The 24332-nt window shown below is 39.8% G+C and overlaps 1 protein-coding gene across 1 annotated transcript in view; it reads right to left on the bottom strand.

Annotated features, from left to right (window-relative positions):
- Positions 1 to 268: 268 nt before the first annotated feature.
- LOC145358916 (la-related protein 6-like) overlaps positions 269 to 24332 on the bottom strand; it is a 65321-nt gene continuing 41257 nt past the window's right edge. Inside the window, exons 5-6 of the mRNA XM_080213291.1 lie at positions 10004 to 10214; positions 269 to 1351 (exon numbers count right to left, since the gene is read on the bottom strand). Coding sequence (XP_080069417.1) covers positions 269 to 1351; positions 10004 to 10214 — 1294 coding nt within the window. The remainder of the gene's footprint in view (positions 1352 to 10003; positions 10215 to 24332) is intronic.

Raw genomic sequence — 24332 nt, 5'->3', positions numbered from 1 at the left:
GCTCAATTTTAAGAAACTAAACATAGCTACACTAATTGCCATAAAAAAATGTAACATTTCAACTGAAGGACATATTCCTGCTACAAAGAATTGATGCAGCTTCGTGTAGGTACATTGGAAGTACAGAATTGCAAGAAATTTTGCACCATATCAGTTCACTGTAAACTATATTGCGAATCCTTCATTCACTCATCTATCATAAACAGCCATTAAACCTTCTCTTTGCAATGAGGTGTCAAGTCTCAAGTTGTTAGTTTCAAATATAAAATCAGTGCCTTAAAACTATCCTCCCTCTTCCAATGCTGTTATGAAAACCTTTAGTGCCATCTGGGCCAAAAGGAAGACGGACCAATCCAGGTGGAAGGCCTGTACCACTCTGCTTCCTTACTGACTGCTTATATGTTGTTTGGTTGGTTTCTAGAGAGGCAGCCTGACTGGCAGCTAGCTTGCGTCTTTGCACCCAGGGACTTCCAGAACAATTTCCACTATCTGACAAATGGTCATGGAATTTCTTGGTGAACTCTGGGCTTGTACCTGGACTAGACCAAACTCCTTGCCCTGCAAAATCTGCCAGGGGTGATGGTTGGTGATAAACTAGGCTTCTGCGGGAAATGCACAGGCCACAGTAATGGTCACTCCATGACTGAGACAAAGAAGCAGTGCTTGATATTTGGCTATTGCAATTATAGGCATCACATATTTTATGCTGCAAATATCTTTGGACTGAAGCAGGTGAATTAGCACCATCAGATTCTGAAGAACTGTAAACAAATTCTCCCATAGTATGTTGCATCTGCTCATTCTTTGCTGGCCGCCTTGAAGGTTTTTTGGGATTTGATTTTTTTAAGTCATCAGATTCATCTGTATCTATGCTATTTTTTTTTTTGGTACCTTTTCCTGTCAGAATGACAACTTTCAGGTTTTCACCATTATGGCAATGCTTCTTGCCAAGTTCTTCATAAGCCTTTTTTGCACCTTCATAACATTCATATTCCACCAAAATGCAAATCTTGGTTCCAACTTCTGGATATTTCAATGTATACTTCTTCAGTTCAGCAGGAATTTCCTTACCTGGCTGCAAGATGCGAATTGAACTGATTGGACCATGAGCACCAAAGATTTTCATTGCTGTTTCCATGAGATTTACATGGCCACATATTTCACCATTATTCTCCAGAGTATCCTTGTAAAGGTCCCATGCTAGTATACGTTTACTCGGTGGTATGGAGAGGAGGAATTCAGGTACTGGACTTTTTCGCCGAATCTTTGTCCCTTCTTGATTGACTTCTAGTAATTTAGAATAATTCAGCGCATAAGCTGTTACCTTCCAGTCCTTAGTCAAGCATTTCACCTGCAAGGCAAACAATTGTTTAGAAATGCACAGTAATTTTAAGGTAACTAGTAGAAGTCAAATAGTCTGTTAGCTCTGCATCAAGGTTAAACCATGGAATCGGGAATGCCAAAATACATATAAAATTATGGAGGCTCTGGAACATTAACAATGGATTGCTGATTTCTACTGAAATAGCAATACTGTAATACTTAGCTGACAAATATTACTGCTCTTTGAAGAGCTTTTATATTGTAAATAAACCCTTTTTGTAATAAATATTTACATATTGTACTGCCATTAAATAAGAACTTATTCATTTAGGAACTGGCAAAGTATCCTGCTGTCAAAAGCTAGTCTGATTTTTGCATAGTGCACAGCTCCTCACATGCTTCTCCCTAGATCTTGGATACCTTAACTGGGTCAGACAGCCCCAAAGTGTCAGTTGATTTGTCACATGAAACTATTGTTTGAGTGCTGTATAGACAAAGCCTACCTTTCAGACAGCTATTTACCATTTATATAGATGATCTGGAGGAGGGAACCGAGTGTAGGGTGTCGAAATTTGCTGATGACACCAAGATTGGTGGAAAGGCAAATTGTGCGGAGGGTGGGGAGAGTCTACAGAAGGATCTAGATAGGCTGGGCGAATGGGCCAGGAAATGGCAAATGGAATTTAATGTTGGCAAGTGTGAGGTGGTCCACTTTGGTAGGAATAATGGTAGGAAGGATTATTACTTACGTGGAGAAAAATTGCAGCAGACGACAGTGCAGAAGGACCTCCGGGTCCTTGTGCATGAGTCGCAAAAACCCAGCTTGCAGGTGGTCAGGAAGGCGAATGGGATGCTGGCCTTCATTGCGAGGGGGATTGAATATAAAAGTAGGGAGGTCTTGCTGCGGCTGTATAGGGCATTGGTGAGGCTGCAGCTGGAGTACTGTGTGCAGTTTTGGGCACCGTACTTACGCAAGGATATTTTGGCCATGGACGGAGTGCAGAGGAGGTTTACTAGGCTGATGCTGGAGTTGAGCTATGAGGAGAGGCTGAATAAATTAGGCTTGTACTCGTTAGAGTTAAGAATGAGGGGAGATCTCATTGAGACATATAAGATGATGAATGGGATGGATAGGATAGGATAGAGGTGGAGAGGCTCATCCCGCTCAGAAAGGATAGTAGAACTAAGGGGGCACAGCCTCAAGATAAGGGGGGGGGGGGGCAGTTTGGAATGGAGTTGAGGAGGAACTTCTTCACTCAAAGGGTGGTGAATCTCTGGAATTCTCTGCCCGTTGAAGTGGTGGAGGCTACCTCACTAAATATTTTTAAGACGCGGGTTGATGGGTTTTTGATAAGAGAGGGGATTAAGGGTTATGGGGAGAGGGCGGGAATGTGGAACTGAGCCACGACAGATCAGCCATGATCTTATTGAATGGCGGGGCAGGCTCGAAGGGCTAGTTGGCCTACTCCTATTTCTTATGTTCTTATAATGTTACAGTCATTGCTGTCCATTCAAAAGAGTCTGATGGTAGTAAGGAAGAAGTGGTTGGAGTCAGTTGGCAAGTGACCTCAGACTTTTGTATCTTTTTGTCTGGGGTGCATGGAATCCTTGATTATGCTGGCTGCTTTTGAGGCAGCAGGAAGTGTAGATAGAGTCAGTGGATTGGTGGGGGGGGGGGGGGGGGGGAGCGGCGGGGTGGAAGGTGGTAGGTTTGGCGGGAGGGCAGGTTTGCATGATGGACTGGATTTCTTTCATGACCCTTTGTAATTTCTTGTAGTCTTGGAAAGAGCAGGAGCCATACCAAGCTGTGATAATACTGAAGACAGCAGAGAATAACAATTACCAATTTTTATGGGGAAAAACAGTCCACAAAATTGTTTTAATAGAATAGCCACGTAAATTGGAAATAACTTGGCATCCCCACTTGTTCAGTTAGCTTTAATTGGGAACATCTGAATCCTACTGAAACCAGTTTAGCTTTGTGTACTCAAAGTATCGTAAACAACTGGAACAGACAGTAAACAGAAGTTATGATTCTGCTTGCCTAGCTGACTTCAATTGCACCTGTTAAAACTGACAAGTTAACAAACTTAACTAGTTGTCAAGTAATTGCTTCAAATTCTTTGAATTGGAAACTGTAACAGTTGAAACTAGCTGAATTAGCAGCCCAAGTAAAACATACAAGGCTCAACTCAGTAAACATTTTCAACAATCACCTCATTTGAATGTGTTACACAGATGGGTGTTTATTATTGCTGGGCATTTAACCATTAAAAGTATAGCCACATGCAAGAGTCACATGATAGCAAAACATTATATAGAAAACTACTCAATAATTATTGGAAGCATAAAAACAAAGCCATTTCAATCATCTTAGCTGCCATGACAGGATCAGTCTTAACACTTTCTTGACAATGATAAAGGTAGTAGCTCATTCTCGGATAACCACTGTTAGGAATGGATAATGCAAAGGGGAAGGAGAGAGTTGGAAATAAAGCAGCTTTCCTGATTTCAGTTTTAAATTTAAAAAAGGTTTCCTTTGTTCTGGGTTCTTCAACCAAAGCAGCTACGTAACCACCGTTTCATTTTAAACCTCAATTAAATCACTCCCTTCACATTTTTTTTTAAAAAAAAGAGTGCATTGCAAGTTTGTATAAATTTTTTAAACTTGATATAATACTGATGAATCTATAGTGGATCACTGCCTACTGCCAATACATTTCCTGAGGTATGATTGTGACGTGTTACAATCTTTATTAATATTCAAAGTCTGTTATACTTGATTCCCCTCAACTTCAGCCAGAGAGACCTATGCCAAAAAGACATGGCTGCGTTACAAGACCTGCTGTAAATGAATGATTAATTTCAATCAGAATTATTACCTTCTCTATGATCAATTCTATAACTATTTAAATATTTCCTGATAAATCTTCTCAGTGCAAGACATTTGAAATGCAGGTATGTCTGTCTTTGATAAAGATGTCTAAATGAGAATTAAAATTTAAGCACATATTCACTAAAAGATGGCATGCAATTCTGGTGGTTGTATGAAAGATATAAATCACAAGCTAGATAAGTCCCAAAGAAATTAGCTGGTTCTTATTTCGAAGAATTTTTTTTGTCACGGATACAGCAAGTCAAAAGAAAGTAAATATATCCAAATATTTAATCCTGAATGAGATTCAAATTCAACAGATGAGAATCTAACAAATCTGAACATTTGAGTTGGGGTTTCATATTGGAGTGGACCACTTGGCCTAAAAATTCTGGAACTCCCTCCCTTACAGAATTACGAGTGTACCTAAACACGGACTACAGGGGTTCAAGAAGGCAGCTCACCACTACCTTCTCCAACGCAATTAGTGAGGAACATTAAAAGCTGATCTTGACAGCAATGCCCACATCCTGAGAAAGAATTCTTAAAAAATTAAAGTAGTTTAAAAATCAAGAGCATAGTCCCTACTTTTGTATTAAATTCCCTTCAAAACTTCTAACTTGCCCAATTACTTGCTGTACCTGCGTACTAACCTTTTGCAATTCATGCACTAGGATACCCAGATATCTCCATCTCAAAATCTGCAACCATTTAGATAATTTATTCTTTCCAAAATGGAAGATGACATTTTCCCACATTATACTCCATTTACCAAATCTTAATCCACTCACTCAATCCATCTATCTATAGGTAGCATGTAGAGGAATGAGAAAGGACAACACTGGGACAGTAAGCAGCAGATTGGGGAGTGTGCAAGAGGAAGACTGAGGATTTAGACTTTGCTATTTGTTCTCATTTGGCAGCAGAGAGCCACCAATCAGGCTAGGGTACAGTAAAAGATCAGGGTAGCTGATGAAGTTAAACCAAGGCGTCTCCTGATGCAATTTTCCAAAGTTGTCTCAGCCTTTTGTCTATGGCAAAGTGTCTTATCAAGCCCAGGATGGGATGCAATGCCTCAGCTTGGCTCTTGTTTGTCCCTTGTGAGGACTATGAATTGGATTCAGTCTGAAATTTATTTTCTCCCCCCACATAGAATAAAAATAAAAGATTTAGGCTAGTGATAGATTAGTACAGTACTGGGATTTATAGTAGGACCTAGACTAATATTTACAGAAGTGTATTTTTTTTTGTTAAAAGGAGTGAGAATCTAACATTCAGGGCCATCTAGTCAGCCATAAATAGTAATTATAGGGTAAAAATGGTAATGGGGCAGCATGTTTCTCCTGCAAAATGTGGGAAATCAGAGTTTGAACGTCCCAGATGACTACACCTGCGGGATGTGTATCCAGTTGCTTATCAGACCACATGGATGGGTTGGAATGACAGTTGGACACTGTGGCATATGTAATGGGTGGAAAGCATCATGGACAGGAAATTTAGAGACATGATTGTACCCCAAAGTTCAGGCAGATAGATAGGTGACCACTAGAATAGGCAGGAGGGGTAGGCAGACAGTGCAAGAGTCCCCTGTGACTATTTCCCTCTCTAACAAATATATTGCTTTGGATACTCTTGGAGGATGTAAGGGGCAGGACTGCCCATCAGGGGATGGTGACAGCTGGCTCTGTTGTACAGCAGGGAGGTTCAAAGTGCAGTAGAAAAAGAGGACCTGTATTCAGGGGCACAGATTGGTGTTTCTGTAATTGCAAGTCTCCAGGGTGATGTGTTGCCTCCCTAGTGCTGGGATCAAGGAGTCTAAGCAGCTGTGGAATATTCATTAAAGGGAGGGCAAGCAGCCAGAGGTTGTGATGGTCCCTCAAATGGAGTTGGATAGCAAATTGAAAAGCAGTACCTCTTGGGTTGTAATCTCAGGATCGTTCCCCAAGGCTAGGAATATGAAGATAGTACAGTTAAATGTGGCTAAAGAGCTGTAAGAAGAGGAAGGGCTTCAGATACGTGGATCATTGGGATATCTTCCAAGGCATGTGGGATCGGTACAAGGACAGGTTGCACCTAAACTGGAGAGGTATGAATATCCTGACAGGGAGGTTTGTTAGTGTCATTCAGGATGGTTTAAACCAGTGTGGTAAGGAGTGTGGAAACCAGAACAATAAGTCAGCAAGTGAAATGACAGGAGTTGTTGGAGACCAAGGCCAGTAAGACTAAGAAGAATATTACTGAATGTGTGGGACTGGCAATCTGAAATGTATTTGTTTTACTGCGAGGAATATGACGGGCAACAGAGCATACAACTATGATGTTCTAGCTATTACAGCTACTTGGGTGAAGGAAAATTTGTTAGGTATGTCCAGGGAGATTTCTTGACGCAAACTGTAAATAGTCCAACTGGAGAAGGGGCCATCCTATGCCTGATAATGGAGATCAAGCTCGGTCAGGCAATTGAAATTTCAGTATGAGCATTTTGGGAAGTGACCATAATTCCATAAATTTTAAGTTGCTTATGAATAAGGACAATAGTAGTCCTCAGATTCAAGTACTAAACTGGGGAAGGCTAACTATGACAATATGAGGCATGAACTGGAGAATGTAGGTTGGGGTTGGCAATGGGGGGGGTAAATCTACATCAGTCATGTGGGAATCTTTTAAAGCCAGTTAGAGTTCAGGACCAGCATGTTTCTGTGAAAAAGATAAGGATGGCAAGATATTTGGGAACATTGGATGACAAAAGAAATTACAAGTTTAGTCAAAAATAAAAGAGGAATACACATGGTGTAGGAAACTGAAGATAGACAGAGCCCTCAAAAAAATAAGTTAAACAAGGAGTTAGGAGGACTAAAACTATGTCCTTGGCAAACCAGGTTAAGGAAAATTCCCAAGGCATTTAATACACAGAGGAGCAAGCTGATGGCTCAGGAAATGGCTTTGTCAACAAGGACAAAAAGGAGGGAATTTATCATATGTGGAACTGGAGAAAGTGGGTGAGGTCCTTAAATACTTAAAATCAATATTCACAAAGGAGAAGGATGTGGTGGATGATGAGTATGTTGATATTCTAGGGCATGTTGACATATAAAAATGTTAAGAAAAGCATCAGACAAGTACCTGGGACCCAATTGGATCCCCAGAATGCTGGGGGAGGAAATTGCTGGGGCCTTGTACACAATCTTTGTATCCTCTCTAATCACAAGAGAGGTCTCAGAGGACTGGAGGATTGATGACTGATTTGTATTGTTTATTGGATTATGCCTACCAGAAAAGGTGGGAAGTATACAATTGCACAGAGGCATTGTTTTTCAGAGTGATACTGGGCTGCCCACATTCTCTACCTGGAGTGCAGGGCTTCTTTAGGTCATTCTCCTATTCTACAGTTTAGTCAATAAAATCATGTCTTAGAATTAGCTCAAGTTTTAGCCACACAGCCTTAAAAGAGAGCCCCCATCAACAAAAAGCATCAGAGATAATCTGGTAAATTACAGGTCAGTGAGCCTTATATCCATGGTAGGGAAATTATTGGAGAATACTCACATTTGGTGAAATATGGACTAATTAGCAATAGGCAGGATGGCTTTCTTGGGGGAGGAGATCATGTCTCAAACTTAATCATCTTTATCGTTTTTCAAAAAAATTCAATGCGGGCAGAGGAGCCCGCAGAGGATGTTGTCTAGACTTCAGCAAGGCCTTTGAAAAGTCCCTCATGGCAGGCTATACAGAAGGTGAAGTCACATGAGATCCACACTCAGTAAGATGGATACAGAACTGGCTTGGTCATCAAAAGTAGCAGTGAAAGGGCATTTTCCTGACTGGAGATCTGTGTAGTGTTCTGCATGGATCAGTGCTGAGACACCGGTTGTTGAGGAGAAAATAGGTGGTGGTCTGATTAGTAAGTTTGTGGATTACATAAGAGGTGATGATGCATTTTGCAAAGTTTAAATGAAGGAGAGAAGTAGGCAGTAAAGAGCAGAACCCTTAGAAGTATTAATATACAGTGGGATTTAGATGGGTCCAAAATGGATAAGGCTATCAAGGAGGCATACAGCACACTTGCCTTCATCGGTCAGGGCATTGGATATATATATATAAAAAAAAAATCAATAAATCATGTTGCAGCTGTATAGATTTGGAATATTGCACACATTTCTAGTGGCAACACTACTAGAAGGAGATTTGTCAGGGTACAAAAAATGTTTAGCAGGTTGTCGTCTGGTTTGGAGGGTATTAGCTACGAGGAAAGGTTAGGCAAATTTGGCTTATTTTCACTTGAACATCAGAGGCCGAGAGACAACCTGATAGAATTATGAGGGGTCTGGATAACCAGAGTCTTTTTCCACCAGGATAGAAACATCATTACTTGGGGACAAAGTTTAAAGGAGATGTGATGCAAGGTTTTGTTTTCAAGTTACACAGAGGGTGGTAAAAACCGAATATGCTGCTAGAGGTGGTGGTAGAAGCAGATAAAATAGCAATATTAAGATGACATCTTGACAGACACACAAATTCTCATGTCCTCTTCACAACTTGCTTTCCTACCTATCCTAGTATCAATGAGCAACTTCAAAAAAGTTGAAGACCCAGCACATATTGTGGCACACCATTTATGCCTGTTATTTCTTTTCGGGACCAGTGTGACAACAGAAATGGAACTACCACACCATCATTAAAAAGCATTTCCTTGTCAGATCTCACAAGCTACCCACCTGGCTTCAACTTGCCACACCAACATTGGTCACTCCCAAACTGGCCAAGGCATTTGTGCAGGAAATCAAAAAGGTAGGTCCCTGCAGGGAACTCCAACTATAGCTGTGATACACCCCAATTCACACCACTGAAGATGGAACTCTGATAAAATTCAACTAAAAGGCTCAGAGCTCAGCTCTATTTAGCCACTGTGGAATTTATTGCCTATGCTAAAAAAGGACAAATGGTCCGTTAGTTCCTCCCCCACTTTTTTAAGTTGTCTGTAGAAAATCTTGCTGTCTTTATATTTCCAGCAAGCATTCTCTTGTACTCTAGTATGTCCCTCCTTATTATTTAGTCTTTAATATATTCTGTCCAATCAACACTCTCTCATGCAATCTTGCTGGATATTTCCTGGAAAGTTTAACCACTACCTGCTTGTTATTTTTACTCCAAGGCTTGCTTGTAGCAAGCATCATAAACTTGCATTGAAACTGCCACTGTAAATTTGAAAACACTAAAAGTAACATCTTTAGGGGAAAGTGGTTAAAGTCTATTTAACCACTTTATAAACTGAGTTACAGCAAATTTATGGCAACTTTAAAAAAAAATTCATTCATGCAACATGAGTGTCACTGACTGGCCAGCATTTTATTGCCCATCCCTAATTCCCTGACAGAAGTTGAGAGTCAACCAAAGTGGAATGATCCATATTCCAGAATCTAGTCACCAGTATCAACTGGCAATTGTAACCTGAAGGAGGGAGATGCATCGCCAGAAGAAGTGGTATCAATAAAACTCAAAGTTCACACAATCTTCAGCAGCAATACTACTGTGTAAAATGTGCATACTTTGATTTAATTCTATTTGGAGTGATTAATCTAAATTCAAACCTAGAGTGCCAAATAAAGCAAGCAAACCAACTCAAGAGGTTGACATGCTCCATCATGCCTGACATAGAACTAGAAACACAAGAATGCTACAATATTGTCACTTTCCAAGTCTGTACAATATTTACCTCACAAGACCTTCTCTATGACCATTAATATTGCTCTTATTCAAGCACTTATCTTAATGTTAAAGATTTGATTCCAATGGGAAAATGCTTACCTTTTTGAATGAAGTGAGAAGTTTAATGCTGATGTAACCCATTTTATTCCTTTTCATGTGCTTTAGTAAAAAACTATCCACTGCCAGGTTTTCATCAGACAAGTAAAATTCAACTTGAGCGATTATTTTTTGTATTGTATTGGAGTTTGGAGGGATCCATTCATTATCTTCGAAGCAATCATCATTGGTTTCACTCAGGTCACAAGAATTACTGTATAAAACAAGATGGGGAATAAGGCCTTATTTAAAAAAGTCATAATTTAGCTCATCCTTTTGGATTATTTTATTAAAATTCAATAACTTTGAATTTTGCAGCCAGAACATTTACATTTGCTTCCTCAAAGAAATAGTTTATTATATCCACATTCAAATGGCAGCACGGGCTCGTTGGGCCAAAGGGCCTGTTTCCTGTGCAGTATTGTTCTTTGTAAAACCACTTCTGAATGGAAAAAAACCTGTGGCTATATTATGAAGGCCTTTATGCTTTCTTTCCCCCTCCACCACATCATGCCCACCCCACCAACATTGGATAAGTCAGTAAACCTCCCAAAAAGATGATAATTAATGGCTCATATCTTCAATATTAAAACACTACAGATCTACTTGCCCTTGATCCAGTACCACTCCTTTAAGCATAATTTTTAAAAAAAAAATCCATAAAGTTAAATATTCTGTTTGTACTGTGCATGAATGTGCTTCACATGCCCAAAAATCCATTCATGATGTTTAGCTTTCATCACACCAAACCAAAAAGCCAGTTTTCTACACTATTCTCTGACGGAGAAGTCTATACATCTGCTGGTCAGCTATCAAGAATCCAAGTCAATAAGTAGCTTGGTACCACATCCTCACAGTGTATCATGCAGGTCTACTGAGCTGACACTAATGGCAATTCTTTCAATTTGACCAATTATCTTAAACAGAATAAAAGATTGGGCCACTCCATTTTAAACAAAATTAACTGTGGGAAGATTTGGCAAGTTAGTACTAATCTATTGCACCAACTTTGGCTCAGTTGGTAGATGCTTTCCCTTCAATCTTAAGGCTGACTCCAAATCTTGAGCAAAAACCAAGACTGACACTATTATGGAGGGACTCTGTACTGTCAATTAGTATGTCTTATATGTTAAGCCAAGGCTACCTCTGACTGGGCAGATGCAAAAGAACACATGGTGCAGTTTGAGCAAAAGTTATTAGGAAATGGGGAGGAAAGCATTCTAGATGTGTGACATGCTATTGAAATAAGTTATTGGCCAATTTATGCACTTCAATAAACATCATATAATCTTCTCATTATGACATTGCTGTTCAGTTTGTGGGAGCTTGCCAAATGCAGTTTGCTACCATATCCCAGCAGTGACTATGCTTCAAAAAAAAAACTTCATCAAGCATTTTGCGATGTCCAGCAAAACATACTATACGCAAATAGATCCATCTAGTGATAACAATGCTTTGTGCAAGCATCAAAGCAATACTACCTTTTGCCAGACTATCCAAGTTTAAAAGAATTATTATTTTGGGGCTTTTGTATTATTCCATACAGTCAGAGAGTAGAAGAAATATATTCATCATTGTATGACATACCATTGACCATTGAGAACACTTTCCTCCCTACTTCGCAAAAAAGGTGATGTGTGCTAAGTCAACTGAAGCTTTCAGGATTATGATCAATAATGAATATCAAGGAATAAGCATACAATCTTGTCATTGTACAAGGTCTTAGTCAACCCTCAGCTAAAACACTACTAAAGATTTTGGAAAACGTCCCGAGGCCCACTGGACCAATTCTCAGTATAAACCATCTTGGTTTACATTCAGGCATGGGAAGAGAAGAATAAACTATCTTGAGTTGACAATCTGTTCTAATTAAATTAGTGAGAGAAAACCAGGGGTATAGCTACAAGTTTATAAGGCTAGATCTAGGAGGCAGTTATTTTCCTAGAGAATAGTGGCCCTCTGGAACAGGTTGACAGGTGGTCAGATTAATGCAATTTGTTGAGTTCTTTTGATAGAGAGCCAAACCCATTCACCTCTTACATAAAGATATCAAGAGTTAGTTTGATTGCAGATCAGAGAAATTTACTGGATTTCTGGTGAGAATGTTTTATTTTCTATTTGTCATCACTCGTATGTAGAGCAAAGGCAGACAAATGGGGCTGAGGTGCAGATCAGAGCCGATGGTTGAATGGCAGAAAGGATTAGGAACCTAATGACTATTTTTGTACATGAGAAAAAAAACCATCAAACACCACAAGTGGAATTCTATCCAGCCAGACAAATTACTTACTGTTGGTCATTGCTGCAATGGAATTCTTCAACATCCTCGCTACCAATTCTCTTCCGAAAACGTGAAGGGCGCCCTTGCCCTCTTACTTGCACTGGGGAACTGCAACTAGCAGGAGACCCTAACCAAGAAGCTGGCGAATCCGAAGATGACATTGCAAAAGACTTTAAAAACAAGTGTTCAAATTGTAAAAGTAAATAAATCAGAGTGATCAAGAATGAACTCAAACCATTGTGATGGTCTGTTTAGGTCAGAAATTCTTGCACAGGTTGAAAATGGACTCAGAAGATGTTTACCACATCCAAACTACAAAAAAGTGATTGTACACCATTTTAGTGGCTTAAAACAAGAGTAAATATTATTCCCTTGTTTGAAAACAGGAAGCAATTGTTCTACTACTACAAGGCTCATTTCAGAAACCAGACTTCCAAGGAAAGAAAGAAAGAAGAAAAGGAAAGAAAGAAAGAAGAGAGATGGGAAAAGAAGGATAGTTTATTCTGAGTTAAGGACACCACATTCTGTGTGGAGAATTTTTTGGACAGTTGTTTTCAACAATGACGCCAGATTAATAAACCCAAATATACAAAAGGGAACATTTTTTTAAAGATATTCTAAACCATTTAAAACAAATGAGAGTGTTAAAACTAATTGGTGTTTAACTTAAAACAAGGCAACAGTATGCAATTTAGAAACAAGTTAAAACATACATACAGATAAGAAAAATGGAAAAAAGGTTTCACAGAAAAGACAAATAAGCAGTAAAAAGAAAACTCCAAGTAGAGAAACTGGTGCACTTTTGGTGTTTCCAAAAGGTTAGTTTAGTCTAGGCTCTTGAAAGGTTCTAAAAAAATTTCATGCAAGCTTAACTCTAATACCTGGTGTACATAACTAGTCTCATACATTGAGAAAAGCAATATAAAGCATAACAAATTAAAAAAGAAATCAAATAGTATAGCTGTTAGCGCATTCCTGAAAAAGGAAATGCACATCTAGTGAAATATTATTCTAGGCAACTCATGACTACACCATAAACATATTTCACCTTAAAAAAATACACTCCCTAGATACAATATCAAACAAATGGCTAAATAAAGGAAGCCCAAGCCAGCTTCAAATAACAATTAAGCATGGAAAGTGAACACAGGTGAGAAAAGTTGCATTTCCTATTCTGGAATTAACTTGTTATAATTGCCAAGTTGTTTTCTAAGGGCAATTAAAAATCCAATACAACAGAAGAGGAAATACATCATTTTAAAAGTGCTGAGTTGAGAAATGTCAACTTTTCTGAATCACAAGATAAATTAAGCCCAAAAATCTGAACCTTAACCATGGAAGCAAAAGAACAAAAGAAAAGCATGAAGTAAAATCCTCATAACACAAAGGATATCAACACTTGAATCTAATGAGAGCATTCACTAAGAATTAAGCTGGTTTCATCTGAGTAGAGAAGCTCAGGTGCAAGTAATAAGAACCCAGCTTTGCTGATTAAATCCTAATTAGTATGTCAGCATGTGGTTAGAGTGCCTAATTTAAACTGTGTACTTGATCACTAATGTATTGAAAATTGGTTATCTTTATTTATTTCATTTACTAGATTGCCCACTCAGAACTATTTCTTATGGGCCTTTTAGTAAGTGATATCTAGCCACAGAGACCTACAGCCAATAATTGCTGCTTCATAGCACTAATCAAAAGACTGCAATACTGAATCAAGCCACTATCGTTAACAGGTAAGACTGAAAAAAATGACTAGATAAAGTTTGTTGTAAATACTTAGAAGAAAGATGTGAACATTTATATGTTTTACATAGTTTCCCAGGGCAAAAGCATAGTTCATATATGTGAAGCATTAAATGTTGTGATCCCTGTTTCAATTTAAAGGGTTAACATACGCCGGAATTCTAGTGCTCTATTGGCCATGGAATTGGAGCTGGTGAAGGGCAGATAATGGAAATGTCCATTGACCTCAGGTGGGATTTTCTGGTCTCGCTCAAACTAGGCCATAAAATCCTGCCCATATTATTCTCTGGTTAAGCTTGCTTCCCTTGCAATTCTGAAGGCCATTTCAGCTATTGAACTTGCTCTGCCACTCACTTAGGTCAAGGTTGACCTGATTGTGGTTTAACTACACTTTCCTGCCTGTGCTCCATAACCTTTGATTTCCTTGTCGACCAAAAATCTGTCTCAGCCTTGAAAATATCCAATGATCCACTTCTCCGTCACAGAGAATTCCAAAGTCAAACAACTTTCTGGGGGAAAAAAATTACCTCATCTTCATCTTAAACTGCAAACAGGTAGCAAGTTAGTGATCTCATATTAAAAAAAATTAAGCCAAAGGTGGTTGGTACACCAAATTACAACGGCAAATTATACAATAACAGGCAAATTTAGGCCAGAGTAAAGGAAGTTCACCATTGCATCATGGAATGGTTTAACTGACTAAGAATTCCATAAAATGGTTCAAGTTTATTGTTTAAAAAAAATTTCTTACCTTACAGAATTTTCTTCAATCTTCAAAAAACAGGTAGGCTGAAGGTGAGGCTTTATTGAACCTACCATGGAGAACTCCATTCTTAAGCTTTACTTTGGAAAACTCCTTATATTGTCATAGCCATATCTGACACAGCCATATCTATGGACACTTGTACTGTGATCCTAAAACTAGAAGCCATCACATTACACCCTTCCTCGGTCACCTTTGTGCTTCCTTCCAACATCTTGTCCTGTCCTCAATGACCTTCTAACCATCTCTCATCAATCTTGACAAACCAGCATTCATCCTAGAGCTTTCCTACATCATTGTCAGTCAGCCCCCTTGCTTTCAAGCTGCCATCCATCATCTTCAACCTTTCCTCTATCAACCTTGATCTGCCCTCTGTAACTCTCAGGACTTCACCAGTGGCCTTCACAATATGGTCATTGATCTTCCCACAATCATACTTGACTTGTTGTCTGTAGACATTGAACCACCATATGCAATTCAACTTTTCCCCTCTGTACCTAATGTGCCTTTGCCAGTTTGTCATCCCTCTGTCTCCCTCAGATAGCTATGTCCTGTTTCATAGCCAATACCCTCCCTTCCTTGGTCAGGCACCCCAGTACCCCTTCTGCAGCTGCCATCGGATTTCAATCTTTAATGCTTCCTCTTCCCAGTTCAACAAAGCTCTCCCTACTTCCACAGGTTAATGTTAAGGCACCATGGGAGGCTGGCTTACCTTAGGGTTAACGTTAAGTGGCCATGTGCGGGTGCGTTGCTCATGGGTTAATATTAAGGGGCCATATAGTTGGCAAATGTATTTGTGACAGACACACAAAGACAACAAGAAGATCAGCCTTAAATTCTTCGTTGAATAAAATGATCATATTTTATTGGTAATACGTGCATAGATGTAACTAGAGAAGACTTGTTTACATTTGATTTCTGTGTTCACACCTATTTTCTGATAACAAAGAGGCATCGTCATGAGACTTTCTGGGGTTCCCCAGTGCTCTTGGAAGGTCACTAGGAGTTCTACAAATCAGTGTGGGAAATTCTGCACTGTATGAAGGTCGGTGTACATGTATCTCTTTCAAATGTCAATAACTTGTACGACTAATTAGCAATTCTTGAGAAAGGGTGTCCTATAAAATGAGATGTAAGTGAGGTGGAGAAAGTAGAGGATTATACATGACTTTATGATCTTAGTGTGACAACAGACTTCAAGAACAGGCCTCAAAACATTTACAACTTCAGAGTTTAAGGTACACATATCTAGAACACTAACTATAATAAGTTTCTGTGCATTCATCGTAGTACAAAGCCAATGATAATGATTACAATCAATGTTGAAATGAAAATACCAAGCAACAGTTCGGATGAATAACTGATTTCTGGATGGGCTCCATATATAAACACAGCAAATGTGGCACTAAGTTCACAGAAACTGTAAAGAAAGATGAAGAAAGTTAAAACCATTAAATTCTATACAGTCCTTCCTTCTAGGTATGCAAAATCTTTATAAATAATCAATACCAATAAACAAACATCTTCTGTAAATTTTGTTCCTGCCACCACTCACACAAACTTGCACTCATACATACTTTCTGAAATATATATTCATAATTATCAGTGGAGTATTAAATTTATCTGCAATCGAGTCAATATTGTGGAAAAAAAAGGTCAACTATTGAGGATATAACAGAGCAATGTACTGAGGATGTTAAAAATACAAAATAAAAACAGAAAATGTTGGAAATTCTCATAGAATCTGGTATTATTTGTGGAGAGAAAAGACAGAACTAACAGGAAATTTTCCCAAGCAAGAGTAGGCAGAAGTAGGGAACCCCGGATGACTTGGGATATTGAGGCCCTGGTCAAGAAGAAGAAAGAGCACATAACATGCATAGGCAGCTGGGATCAAGTGAATCCCTTGAAGACTATAGGGGGTGTAAGAGTGGAGTTAAAAGAGAAATCAGAAGGGTAAAAAGGGAACTTGAGATTGGATTCTCCTTTGCCTTATCTGCTAAAATAAAGAGCTCCTACAAATACATAAAGGGTAAAACAGTAACAAGGAAGAGAGTAGGGTCTCTTAAGGGTCAACAAGATCATCTATGTGTGGATCCACATGAGATGGGTGAGATCCTACATGAATGTTTCTCATCAGTATTTACTGTTGAGAAAATCATGGATGTTAGAGAACTTGGGGGAATAAATAGTGATGTCTCGATGAGTGTACATATTAAAACAGGTCAAGGTAGATAAATCTGTGGGACCTAATGAAGTATATCCCAGGACGTTGTGGAAGCTAGGGAGGAAATTGCGAGTCCCCTAGCTGAGATATTTGAATTAACAATAGTCACAGTTGAGGTGCCTAAAGATTGGAGAGTGGCAAATGTTGTGCCTTTGTTTAAGAAGGGCTGCAGGGAAAAGCTTGAACTACTGGCCAGTGAGCTTCATATCTGTGGTGGGTAAATTGTTGTAATTTATTTTGAAAGACAGGATCTACAGACATTGAGAGATGCAAGGACTGATTAGGAACAGTTAGCATGGCTTTGTGAATGCAAAATCATGTCTCACAAATTTAATTGAGTTTTTTTTTTTGAAGGGGTAACCAAGAAGGTAGATGAGGGCTGTGCAGTTGATGTTGGCTACATGACCTTTAGCAAGGCCTTTAACAAGGTACCGCATGGTAGGCTGTTGCATAACGTTAAATTTCAAGGGATCCAGGGTGATGTATCTAAATGGATACAAAATTGGCTTCTTGACAGAATGTGGGTATGCCGGCGTTGGACTGGCGTAAACGCAGTGAAAAGTCTGACAACACCAGGTTTTAGTCCAACCTATTTATTTGATAATATACTCACAAGCTTTCAGGTTAGTCCCTTCGTCAGGTGAATGGAGAGTTCTGGCCTCAGACAGAGCATATAAAGCACAGACAGTTTAGAGATTACTGATTAGAATGCGAATCCTTACACCTAATCTGCTGTTCAAGACCTGAAGTGGCTGATAATGTGAGTGGAAGGAGCACTGATCACAGTTTAAAGAGATGTGTATTGTCTCCAGACAGTACAGTAAGTGAGGTTTTGCAAACCCAGGCAAGTCACGGGGGGTTACAGATAGTGTGACATGAACCCAAGATCCCTGTTGAGACCATGCAGACGCTACGACAACGGATGAATGAACATCGCTCGACAGTCACCAGGCAAGACTGTTCCCTTCCTGTTGGCGAACACTTCAGTGGTCACGGGCATTCAGCCTCTGACCTTCGGGTAAGCATTCTCCAAGGCGGCCTTCACGACACACGACAGCGCAGAGTCGCTGAACAGAGACTGATAGCCAAGTTCCGCACACATGAGGACGGTCTCAACAGGGATCTTGGGTTCATGTCGCACTATCTGTAACCCCCGTGACTTGCCTGGGTTTGCAAAACCTCACTTACTGTACTGTTTGGAGACAATACACATCTCTTTAAACTGTGATCAGTGCTCCTTCCACTCACATTATCAGCCACTTCAGGTCTTGAACAGCAGATTAGGTGTAAGGATTCGCATTCTAATCAGTAATCTCTAAACTGTCTGTGCTTTATATGCTCTGTCTGAGGCCAGAACTCTCCATTCACCTGACGAAGGGACTAACCCGAAAGCTTGTGAGTATATTATCAAATAAATAGGTTGGGCTAAAACCTGGTGTTGTCAGACTTTTCACTGTGTTCTTGACAGAAGCCAGAGAGTGGTTGTAGAGAGTTGTTTTTCGAACCAAAGGCCTGTGACCAGTAGTGTGCCTCAGGGATCAGTGCTGGGTCCACAATGATTTGGGTGAGAACATAGGAGGTATGGTTAGTATGTTTGCAGATGACACCAAGATTGGTGGCATAGTGGACAGTGAAGAAAGTTATCTCCAATTGCAACAGGATCTTAACCAATTGGGCCAGTGGGTTGATGAATGGCAGATGGAGTTTAATTTAGACAAATGTGAGGTGAGCATTTTGGTAGATTGAACCAGGCAGGACTTACTCAGTTAATGTTAGGGCATTGGGGAGCGTAACAGAACAAAGAGATCTACGGGTACATGTTCATAGCTCCTTGAAAGTGGAGTCACAGACGGACAGAGTGGTGAAGAAGGCATTCGGCATGCTTGATTTCATCAGTCAGAACACTGAATACAGGACTTGGAATGTCTTGTTGAAGTTGCACAAGACCTTGGTAAGGCCGCACTTGGAATACTGTGTGCAATTCTGGTCACCCTGTTGTAGAAAGAGTATTATTAAACCAGAAAGAGCGCAGAAAAGATTTACTTGGCTACTACTGGGATTTGATGGATTGAGTTATAAGGAGAGGCTGAATAGACTGGGACTTTTTTTCTGTGGAGCGTAGGAGGCTGAGGGGGTGATCTTCCAGAGATCTATAAAATAATGAGGGGCATAGACAAAGTAGATAGTCAATATCTTTTCCCAAAGGTAGGAAAATGTAAAACTAGAGGACATAAGTTTAAGGTGAGAGGGGAGAAATACAAAAGTGTCCAGAGGGGCAATTTTTTCACAGAGGGTAGTGAGTGTCTGGGGAAAAAAACTGCCAGAGGTAGTAGTAGAGGCAGGTACAATTTTGCCTTTTAGAAAGCAGTTACGTGGGTACAACAGGTATAGAGGGATATGGGGCAAATGCAGGCAATTGCGATTAACTTACGGGCTTTAAAAAAGGGTGGCATGGACAAGTTGGGCCAAAGGGCCTGTTTCCATGCTGTAAACCTCTCTCTCTAAGGAGGTGCTAGATTTGGGTAAGAGTGGGATAGAGAGATAAGCTGGGTCATGAGGTTTCAGATTGTGATAGGTTACAATCCTGCTTTTGCTGATGATTCACAGCACTTCATGGATGCCCAGTTTTGAGCTGCTCGATTTCTGAATCTATCCTGTTCAGTCAGTGACACTCACATCCCCTAAATGAAATTTTAAAAATGTTGGTAGTGTTGCACAACACAATGGAATGTGTCCTCATTGTGAAGACGGCCTAAACAAAGATTATGCAGTAGTCACTCCTACCAATACTGTAATGGATAGGTGCACATGTAACAGGAGGTAGAGCAATGATGACAGGGTTAAGTGTGTTTTTCCTTCCTGTTTGTCCTCCCAGAACCACAGGCCATTGCCACCGATCAATCCGACAAATATGTCCCTTATGACATAGTCAATTCCATCAGTAATGGTGCTAGTGAGTCACTCTTGGTGATGGACACTGAAGTCTTTCACCCTGGCTTGCTATTTCAGTGCTTCTTCCAAGTGATGTTCAACATGGAGTACTGATTCATCAACCGAGAGGGTAGTATTACAATCCTGAATGTAGAATATTCTTTGAATATAGAAATTCAAACTCCCAGTTGATTGCTGAAAGGACGGCATGACAAGATTTCACATTTTAAGATTTTTACTGTTACGAATAGACTAAAAGCACTATTGACTAATCACTAACGTCACAGACAACTTGTGCTTCAAACTTCTTTTTACCTCTAGCACAACTTGTGGAATGAAAGTGGGTTTTGAAAGTGGAATGTTTCTAAGTTATCGCTGAAAACCTATAGACATAGGCAGTCTGCTAAGATCCAGAAAAACTGAATGACTATTTATGGGACAGTGTAAAACATACCTGTGAATGAAGTGTTTACAAGTGCTTTTCAAAAACAATTGAAAGTAGATAAGGACCCACAACTTTCATTCCACTTTCAAAACCCACTTCTATGGTAAAATGTATGACATTGGCTTTGTATTTGGGTAGAAATGCTGATTAGTTATCCTTGAGACCCAACTTGGGTAGTTTAATGTATGCTAGTTTGCAACCCAAAATTCTCAACTTTGACTAGCAGTTTAATTACTGTAAACACAAATACTACTGACATTGTTTCCAAATGTGAACACCTTGAATCTTATTCCCAGCAAAGAAATAGGGGCTTACCTTCGATTTTTTTTTATCAGCCACAACACCTAGACATATTTCAGAACAAGTCACATGACCTCCTTCATTTTTATCCTAAACTAAAGGCACAGTCCAAAACATAAAAATCGTATAAATTTTACAACTATAACAATGGTAGGTGGGTAATCAGCAGGTTTCCTTGTTCATGTTTGGTGTGATATCATGAGACCTCATGGGTCCCAGAGTCAAATATTGAGAGCTCCCAAGGCCATTCCCTCACTATGTACTACTACGCCACTGACTCTGGTCGATCCAGCCTGCTGTTAAAACAGGACATCCAAAGAATGGTAATGATGGAGTCAGGGACATTGATTGTAAGTTTTGATGTGCATGAGTTTGCCAGGCTATTATTTGATGAGTTGGCCCAATTTTGCTGTGTCCCAGATGTTAGTGAAATGGGCTTTGCAGTGTCAACCAAGCACAGTATGTCTTTATTTCTGATGCAGATGGTTTGTTAGGTTTTATCCATATTCATTTTTTTGTATCAGTTTGATAAAACTGAGTGGTTTGCTTGGCCAGTATGAGAGTGGTTAAGAGTCAACCATATTACTGTGGGTCTTGAGTCATATGTTGGGGAAGGTGGTGTGGCGTAATGGCATTGTCACGAGACTAGAATCTAGAGACCCAGGGTAATGTTTTGGGGATCCAAGTTCAAATCCCATCACGGCAGATGGTGAAATTTGAATTCTGTAAAAAAAAACTATTAAAAATCTAAAAGGTTACCACGAAACCATCGTCAATTATTGTAAAAACCCATCTGGTTCACTAATGTCCCTTAAGGAAGGAAATCTGCCATCCTTACTCGATCTGGCTTAACATGTGACTTCAGACTCCCAGCAATGTGGTTGACTCTCAAATGTCCTCTGAAATGGATGGTAATTAGGGGTTTGCAATAAATGCTTGGCCCAGCCAGCAAAACCCACATCCTGTAAAAATAATAAATATGTAGGTCAGACTAGAAAAGAAATCTGAATTATTCTCTAATTTCTCCCGACTCAATTTAAATAGTCCTCTTACTTTATTGCCAAAGATTAACTCAAAAGGAACCCTGTTGATTCATTAGAGGTGTCCCTAACAGCAACCAACAAGATTGGAATCCCTAATTCCCAATCATGTAAGTAGGCTTGAACATATCCTCTAATGATAGGGCAGACTGTGTTGAATAAAGTGAGAAAAGCTGTGCGAAACTTGCCAGCCTTTTCTTGGCTGATTTAACAGCACGCTGTGCAAAGTGCTTACAAGGATCTCACAGCCATTTTTAAAGGGTACCCCAACCTCAAAGTCAAATTTAAGGCCCCTCCCCCCACCTTTCCCAGCATGGAAATTGAGACCTCCCCCTCCACCCATCAGGACACCCCACCACCACAAAGCCAACTTCAGGGACACTTGCTCTCCCAGTGAAGGAGAGTAACCTTCCCCTTGCCAGAGCCCTCTGCTACAATCCTCTTGGCACTGCCTCTAAGGCCCAGAAGTAGATTTATTGACAATCCTCCATGGCTGTCATAATACATGTTTACATGGAAGAGCTGGAAAAAATGTTAAGATTTTGTGGGACAAGGGGCTAGCTAGTCCCAAATGATATGGAATACTGCTACTGTTGTCCTGAGAGATTACTGCAGTAGAAAGTGTTAATTAGTGGAATTCATGTGGGAATCAAACCTGTTTCATTTTATCAGGTAATTTTAAATATCAATTTGAAAACTGGAGAGGTGATTGTTGGGATAGTGGAAAAATTGCCCATTGCAGGGTTTCAATTTATTCTAGTGAATGATGCAGCTGAATGACAGGTATTAACTATGCCAGCTCTAGTAAAATAGCCTAAAAGGCACCATCAATAGACATTTCACAGAAAAGGATTGTTCCTGGATTGTTTCCAAACAGCAAGAGGAAGAATCTAAAAAAAACCCAGAAAGGATGTTCAAATTTAATAGACTGGCTCAATTTTTGGAAAAATTACTCCAGAAGAAAAGGTTGAAGAGGATGAGGCTGAGGTGTTTAGTTCATTGAAGTAAGTACAGTTACAGCTGAAAGATCTGGACTTAATAGTTGTATCACACAACTTATTCTGAAATAGCTGAATACATTCCAGAATGTTATTACACTAAAAACAATATGATAATTAGGAAATGAAGACTTCCTCATGTTCAGGCAGATGAAAAGTGAATGATCAAGTGGCGATACCATTAGAGAACCGGAATGAAATTTTGAGAGTAGCTCATAAAATTCCAAAGGCTGGACATTTTGGAATTAGAAAAACTCAAGCTAACTTACAAAAACATAAAGATGTAATCAAATTCTGTCAAACATGTCAGGCGATAGGAAAATCTCAAGCACTCAATTCAAATTCTAGCATTTGTGGATTCTTTTGACAGGATCCTGATTAGCTGAACTATAGGACTTTTCTCTAAAACAAAAAAGTGGGATCAGTATTTACTGCCAATCATAGATAAGTCCACAAGATTTCAAGAAGTAGTATCTTTAAGGAAAATTACAGCAAAGGTGATTTTTAGAAGAGTTAACTAAATTATTTTCAAGATATGGATTACCAAAAGAAATACAGTTGGATCAGTGTTTGAATTTCATGTCTCAGTTATTTTAAAGGAGTAATGAACAGCCTAGGAATAAAGTAATTTACACCATCAGCCTATCTTCCTGAATCGCAGGCAGTGTCAAGCGGAAGGAGCAGCAGGAGTTTAAAACCAGCTGTCTCTACCCAAACTGGGCATTGTAGATCTCTTGGCTTTCACATGTGTACTGTCGCCCCAAAGCAGTGTTCTATTGTTTGTGTAAATAAAGGGTGTTAAACATAAGAACATAAGAAATAGGAGCAGGAGTAGGCCATCTAGCCCTTTGAGCCTGCCCCGCCATTCAATAAGATCATGGCTGATCTGAAGTGGCTCAGTTCCACTTTCCCGCCTTCTCCCCCATAACCCTTAATCCCCTTGCCTATCAAAAACCTATCTACCCGTGTCTTAAATATATTTAGCGAGGCAGCCTCCACCACTTCAATGGGCAGAGAATTCCAGAGAGTCACCACCCTTTGAGTGAAGAAGTTCCTCCTCAACTCTGTTCTAAACTGCACCCCCCCCCTTATCTTGAGGCTGTGCCCTCTAGTCCTACTGTCCTTTCTGAGCGGGAAGAGCCTCTCCACCTCTATCCCATCCATCCCATTCATCATCTTATACATCTCAATGAGATCTCCCCTCATTCTTCTAAACTCTAACGAGTACAAGCCTAGTTTATTCAGCCTCTCCTCATAGCTCAACCCCCTCAACTCCGGCATCAGCCTGGTGAACCTCCTCTGCACTCCCTCCAAGGCCAAAATATCCTTGCGTAAGTGCAGCAACCAAAACTGCACACAGTACTCCAGCTGCGGCCTCACCAGTGCTCTGTACAGTTGCAGCAAGACCTCCCTACTTTTATATTCAATCCCCCTCGCTATCCATTCACCTTCCTGACCACCTGCTGGTGTTGGTGACAGAAGATGGCCTCAGTGAGATTATCTTGGTGAAAAGAAGTAAAACTTTTTTTTCTTACCTCTGGCAACCTTCACCTTCAAGACAAGCAATTCTCTTCTGGTAAAGAAAAATGCCTTTTTGGTAA

This window comes from Carcharhinus amblyrhynchos, chromosome 26 (genome assembly GCF_965287045.1).
Source record: "Carcharhinus amblyrhynchos chromosome 26, sCarAmb.v2.hapA, whole genome shotgun sequence".
Classification (NCBI taxonomy): domain Eukaryota; kingdom Metazoa; phylum Chordata; class Chondrichthyes; order Carcharhiniformes; family Carcharhinidae; genus Carcharhinus; species Carcharhinus amblyrhynchos.
Note: the sequence above shows the minus strand (reverse complement) of the source record. Positions and strands in the feature narration are given on the sequence as shown.